The following is a 7,064-nucleotide window of genomic DNA, read 5'->3' as shown; positions in this document are numbered from 1 at the left end:
ATCAAAGGATATAAAGGAGATTCCAGCCGCCACCATAATCTGTCTTCAAATTCCAGGAACGTCAATTATTTTGGAATGAAGGAAGTGCATCAGAAACAGAAGTAAGTGCCTCTCTTGCACAAAGATGAGCAACACTATTAGCGCTATGTCCAGAAAAAAGAAGCATAAGAGCATTTCTAACCGATCTCTTTATCATTTAGCCTCTAAGTGCATTTCTAACCGATCCCCTAAAACTTAGTGGAGTATATATACTCCACTAAGTTTTTGGCCGGACCTAACCGATCCCCTAAATATAACGGAGTAAATTTGTGTTTTTCTAAACTTTGCAATTCTAGTATAAATTGCAACTACATATTGGCACACATATATAAACTAAACATATTACGAATATAGTTTACAAACCGAATTCAAACTTTACAAACCGAATTTAAACATGCCGAATGGTTCAAATGTAGCAAATAGCATTTCATAGAACAATTAGGACTCGCTTAGACATTGCCAATGATGCTCAACAAGATCTTGTTGGAGCCGAGTATGAACTTGACGGTTCTCGATCTTGTGATACCCCTCAAGGAATGTCAAGATCCTGCTTTTTTTTGAAATAAAAGAAGACTTATTTATTAGAAATAATCAGTACATCGTTTGTGATGATCATTACAATTTCATTTGGAGGCTCCTCGAACCAATCCGAAGTAGAAGAAAATCTAGCTAATTTAGCGAGCTCATGAGCTAATTTAGCGAGCTCATGGGGCGGTTCCGACGCGTCCTCAACGACCTAGCGCTCAAGGAAATTTACCTCAGCGGCCGCCGCTATACATGGTCAAATGAGCAGAGCCCGCCCACCTTGGTCCATCTCGATCGGGTGCTGTGCTCCACGGACTGGGATGAGCTGCACGGCGAATGCCATCGGCGCTGCCTGGCCTCGGTCGTCTCGGATCACTCCCCCCTCTTGTTCGACTGCTCGCCTCTCCCATCAGCGCACCGACGATTCCACTTCGAGGAGTACTGGACTCGCCTCGCCGGTTTCCCGGAGATCGTGGCGACCTCGTGGCATTCGGTGGATGACGCCGATCCGTTCCGGCGCTTCATGCGGCGCATGCAGGCCACAACGCGTAAGCTCACCAGCTGGAGCGCCCGTTCCGTTGGCAACGTGCGAGACCAGCTTGCGATCTCTCGTGAGCTGCTGCTCCGCTTCGACGCCGCGCAAGAGCAGCGGGCCCTATCACCGCATGAAGACTGGCTGCGTCGTCAGATCAAGCTCTCCTACCTTGGCCTTGCTTCCCTTGAGCGGACGATCGCCCGGCAGTGCGCACGCATTGCGTCTCTCAAAGACGGCGACGCGAACACGACGTTGTACCATCGCCTGTGCACGTACCGCAAGCAGAAGAACTGGATCCATGGCATCTCCGTCGACGGCGCCGTGCTCACTGATCCTAGCGACATGGCCGCGGCCACTTTCGAGCACTTTGACAGCCGGATTGGGACGGACGCGCCGCGTGACTGCACCATCGACCTGTCGCAGTTCATTCAGCCCTCAAACCTGGAGGACCTTGACGCGCCATTCAGCGAAGATGAGATTTGGCAAGCCATCAAAAGCTTGCCGTCTCGCAAGGCGCCCGGCCCCGACGGCTTCACCGCGGAGTTCCTCCGCTCTTGCTGGCCGATCATCAAACACGACCTCCGATGCGTCTTCGTCCAGGTTTACGCGCTGCGTGGACGAGGGTTTAGCTGCCTTAACCAGGCGCTAATTACGCTCCTCCCCAAGCGCGCCGATGCCAATGGCTTGGGGGATTATAGGCCCATAAGCCTAATTCACATTGTCGCCAAGGTCCTGGCCAAGCCGCTTTCGCTCCGCCTAGCCCCCAAGCTCAACAACCTTGTCAGCAACGTCCAAAACGCGTTCATCCCCGGGCGAAGCCTTCACGACAACTTCATCCTAGTGCGTCAATCCGCGCGGCTATTGCATCAGCTTGGTGCCCCTCGCGTGCTTCTGAAGCTTGACTTGGCGCGGGCTTTCGACTCCGTCCCGTGGCCTTTTCTGTTCGAGGTGCTGCGATGCCATGGCTTCGGCAACCGCTTCCTTGAGTGGATCGCCCTTCTCCTGTCGTCGGCCAGCACCAAGGTTCTCCTCAACGGTAACCCCGGACCCGCGATTTGGCACCGCTGTGGACTGCGCCAAGGTGATCCAGTTTCCCCGCAGCTCTTCGTCCTTGTTGTCGATACGTTGGGCAGGCTCTTCCATCGCGCGGTCGAGCTCCGAGTCATGCAGCAGCTTCACCCGCGCCGCACCATTCCTACCATATCCCTCTACGCCGACGACGTAATTCTCCTGTGCCACCCCTCGCCGGATGATATTGTGGCGGTGAAGGAGATCTTGCAGCTCTTTGGGCGCGCCTCCGGCCTGCACGTGAACTTCCAGAAGAGCGTTGCGGCCCTCATCCGCTGCGACATCGTGGACGCTGCCCATGCTGTCGCGCACCTGGGATGCCCCATCGTCGAATTCCCGCTCACTTACTTGGGCATCCCACTCACGCTGCGTCGCCCCACTGCTGCCCAGCTCCAACCCGTCGTCGACAAGGTCGCTGGGAAGCTTCCCTTCTGGAAGGCTTGGCTCATGAACAAAGCCGGCCGCCTTGCCTTCGTCAAGGCTGTCTTGAGCGCGATCCCCATACATCAGCTCCTTGTGCTTGCGCCGCCAAAGAAGACCATCAAACTCTTGGAGAAGATTGAAAGAGGATTCCTTTGGGCTGGCCGCGCCGAGGCCAATGGTGGCAATTGCCACGTCAACTGGCGGCGCGTCTGCCGGCCTATCCAGCTCGGTGGCCTCGGCGTTCATGACCTCGAGCGCACCGGCCTCGCCCTTCGCATGCGGTGGCAATGGCTCAGCCGAGTCGATGATAGCAGGGCTTGGAGCGGCCTTGACTTGCAATTCGCGCCCGAGGAGCGCGCGCTCTTCTTCGCCTCCACTACCATGTCTATTGGCAATGGCCAACACGCCCTGTTCTGGGAGGACAGATGGATCAACGGGCGTGCGATCCGCGAAATCGCGCCTCTCCTTTATGCCCTCATCCCCAAACGGCGCCGCAAGTCCAGAACTGTCGCGGACGGCCTTCATGCGAACCAATGGGCCACGGACATCCACGGCATGATTGGCATCCCGGAGATTGGAGAATACCTAAGCCTCTGGCACAGGCTCGCCGAAACTGCCCTCTGCGACGCACCGGACTGCATTCGCTGGAAGTGGACCGCGAACGGCGAGTACTCCGCCAAGTCCGCATACCTTGCCACTTTTCACGGCTCAACCAGATGCCAGGCTTGGAAGCTTACCTGGAAGTGCTGGGCGCCGCCTCGGGTGCGCTTCTTCCACTGGCTTGCCAACCTCGACCGGTGCTGGACGGCCGACCGCCTAGCGCGACGCAACCTGCCGCACCCACAGCGCTGCCCACTTTGCGATCAGGCTCCGGAGACAATTCATCATCTTCTCCTGGAGTGCTCATTCAGCCGCCAAGTGTGGCACGAGATCTTCTCATGGCTGCGCCTCTCCTGCCCGCTCCCCAATGACGATGCCACTCTCCACGACTGGTGGCGCTCTGCAAGACATGACACCCCTAAACCTATGCACAAGGGATTGGCTTCTGCTGCCTTGCTCGTCCCTTGGATGATTTGGAAGCATCGCAATGGATGCGTGTTTGAGGGCGCACCACCGTCGGTTACCTCCCTGACTGCTAGAATTAAGGAAGAGGCCGCACTCTGGGCCAGAGCTGGAGCCTTAGGGCTTCGGGCCATCTTGCCACAGACCTGGGATGTCCACTAGTGTGCCTGTACTCACCTTGTAAATCTGCCTCCTAGGAGGATTGTACCAAACCCCCCTTCTTTTCAATACAATGAAACGCAAAAGTCTTTTGCGTTTTCTCAAAAAAATGAGCTACTTTATGTCTCTCTATTACAATGTTCGAATCTAGTTGTAACAAAATCACAGACATAGTGAAAACAATCATCGAAAATTGCTGCGGCCATACCCGCCGACTGTCCTCCGTCCTGCATAGTGTCAATTACTTCCAGGTTGTCTGAATTAATGATAAGGTGATTACACCCCGCCCTTTGTGCTAGTGTTAGGCCAAATTTGAGAGCTAAGGCTTCTGCCATCAGAACATCCGCACAATAGTCAATCTTCCCATTTCCTCTAGCGATAAAACCTACCTTTGTTGTCTCTCAGGACCGCCCCTATTGCACCCTTCAGCATGTCGTGATCAAAAGAAGCATCAGGTACAATGTCAAGATCCTGTTTGTATCATACTCTGGCTCAACCAGAGTCCCGTTGGTGATGTACCAAAAGTTTTAAGGCATATCTCTCTCGTCTTCAACGATCATGTTATGCAATATGATGCAACATGTCATGATTCCCCATAGAACCTTGGAGTTCCAGTATTCGGCAGGGCCACGAACAATTGCAAAGCGCTTCTGAAGCACACCGAAGGTTCTTTCCACATCTTTCCTTGCAGCTTCTTGACATTGGGCCAATTGAGTGTTTTTGTTACCTTTTGGATGCAGATTTTTTTGACCAAGGTGGTCCATGATGGATAGATGCCATCTGCAAGGTAGTAACCCATCGAGTAGTTGTGCCCGTTGACCGAGTACTCGCAAGCGGGAGCTTCACCTTTTATAAGCCTGGAAAACAGAGGTGATCTTGATAGCGCATTCAAGTCATTGTGAGAGCCAGGAAGACCAAAGAATGAATGTCGTATCCAAAGATCCTTCGATGCAACTGCCTCAAGAATGATCGTTGGATTGTTGACATGGCCTTTGTACTAAACCTTCCAACTCACAGGACAATTCTTCCATCTCCAGTGCATACAGTCAAGTGATCCAAGCATCCCTGGCCATCCTCTTGCTTCACTATCAGTCATCAGCCTCTGGGTGTCTTCCTCGATTGGTGTTCTCAAGTACTTCGGGCCAAAGACAGCGATCACTGCTTTGGTGAACCTTCGAATAGCCTCCGAAATTGTGTCTTCACCAATGCGTACATAGTCATCAATTGCATCGGCAGAACATCCATATGCCAAAACTCGAACATCCGCAATGCATTTCATCAGAGGGCTTGTAGTGATCTCTCCAGATGCATTTCTCTGGAGCTTGAACCAGTCATCATATCTCTCAACGGGTTTTGCAATGGTCAGAAAAAGACTTGTGTGCATCCGAAAGCATCGGTGAAAGTACTTCTTCGGATATGTTGGGTTTGGACCAAAGTAATCTCTCATGATCTTGGCATGGTCCTCCGCTCTATCACGGTTGATGTATTTGCGTCCAAATTGTGATGCTCTCCTCGGCCGCCGAACATCATCATTGAAAATCATGCCTAAAACGGTGTCAAAGTCATCATCGTCTTCTTCCTCCTCTTCGGAAGACGACGAGTCCTCCAACGCCATCTCCCTCAACCTCTTCATATACAATCCAAACGGTTCAGTTCAATCAAACGACTCAGTTCAAAGAGAAACAAACAAAAACAACTCACTTAGGCAATTCTTCGAACACTTGGGGTGCGGTGGTGGTGCAAAAGCCGGCCGACGTGGTCTAGACCAAAGCGGTGAGTGCGGGTGACCTGCAGCGGTGCGCAAGCAAGGTGAGATGCGGCGACTGCTAGAAAAAGAAGAAACTCGAAAGAAAACGGACGAATCAACAATGGTGACGGCGGCGGTGTTTCACCTTGATTCCAGCGACGACAGGGGCTGAATGGGCTGGCCGATGGGCAGAATGGAGGCGGAGGGAAAATGATGGAACGAAGTAGCCGGGGCCGGCAGGGGACCGGCGGGAGGCGCGCCGGTGAAGATGTAACGACCACGCGGACGCGAGAGAGAGAGCCGCAGAGTTTTACTCGGCCGCGTATCGTTGGAGTAAAATAGGGAAATTTTTGAGGCTAGAGTAAAAATATACTCCACTAACCGCGGATAGGGGATCGGCTAACCGGTTATAGGGGATCAGTTAGAAATGCCCTAAAATGGCCCCTTATACCTTAATTTTTTATATTTGCTCCGCTAAGAAAAACTGGTTTCCAGCTGTAACTCTCAAACAACTCCTCATACGAACTAGACCCCACATGGAAGCCTCTCTCCTTCTTCTTCCTTCTTCCTTTCATGTGGCCAACTATGAATTTTTGGCAGTAGATGATTTCCATGAGCTAGCTAGTACATATTATAGATGTGCTATACAATAATTTATAGAGTTTCACCATGCACGACGTAAGCGTGCGACGAAGTAGTCGACAAAATAGTTAAAATTCATCCTCCATGGGCCATGACTGTTGGGAAACGTAGCATGCAATTTCAAGAAATTTCCTACGCTCACGCAAGATCTATCTAGGAGATGTATAGCAACGAGAGGGGGAGAGTGTGTCCACGTACCCTCATAGACCGAAAGCGGAAGCGTTTGACAACGCGGTTGATGTAGTTGAACTTCTTCTTGTTCTGACCGATCAAGCACCGAACGTACGACACCTCCGAGTTCTGCACACGTTCAGCTCGATGACGTCCCTCGAACTCTTGATCCAGCAAAGTGTCAAGGGAGAGTCCCGTCAGCACGACGGCGTGGTGACGGTGATGGTGAAGTGATCCGCGCAGGGCTTCGCCTAAGCACTACGAAGATATGACCAGAGGCGTAAACTATGGAGGGGGCACCGCACATGGCTAACAATTGTTGGTGCGTGTTCTAGCCGCCCCCTCCCCACGTATATATAGGTGGAAGGGGGAGGGGATCTTCCATGGGGCGCCCCAAGTAGGAGGAATCCTACTTGGGCCCCTAGTCCAATTTGGCCCCCCTTTCCTTATTACCGGAAGGGGGAAAAGGAAGAGAGGGGGGAGGAAGGAAAGGGGGGCCGAACCCCCTCCTCCTTCTCCTATTTGGCCTCCTTCCTTAGAGGGGGAGCCACCCCTTTGGGCTGGTGTGCTCCCCTCCTATGGCCCATAGGGCCCATTAATCCCCCGGGGGGTTCCGGTAACCCCCCTGGTACACTGATATGTACCCGGTACACCCCGAAACACTTCCTGTGTCCGAATATCATCGTCCTATAT

At 52.7% G+C, this 7,064-nt stretch overlaps 1 protein-coding gene across 1 annotated transcript; it reads right to left on the bottom strand.

The window, feature by feature from the left end:
* Positions 1-4,808: 4,808 nt before the first annotated feature.
* Positions 4,809-5,426, bottom strand: LOC141042793 (uncharacterized). Its single transcript, XM_073511688.1, has one exon. The coding sequence runs from the start codon at positions 5,424-5,426 to the stop codon at positions 4,809-4,811; it is 618 nt and encodes a 205-aa protein (XP_073367789.1).
* Between the last annotated feature and the right edge of the window lie 1,638 nt (positions 5,427-7,064).

The sequence above is a fragment of the Aegilops tauschii genome, chromosome 3 (genome assembly GCF_002575655.3).
Source record: "Aegilops tauschii subsp. strangulata cultivar AL8/78 chromosome 3, Aet v6.0, whole genome shotgun sequence".
NCBI lineage: Eukaryota > Viridiplantae > Streptophyta > Magnoliopsida > Poales > Poaceae > Aegilops > Aegilops tauschii.
Note: the sequence above shows the minus strand (reverse complement) of the source record. Positions and strands in the feature narration are given on the sequence as shown.

Excerpts from the sequence above, each read along its gene's own strand:
- LOC141042793 (XM_073511688.1), bottom strand. The coding sequence starts at position 5,426 with ATGGCGTTGGAGGACTCGTCGTCTTCCGAAGAGGAGGAAGAAGACGAT.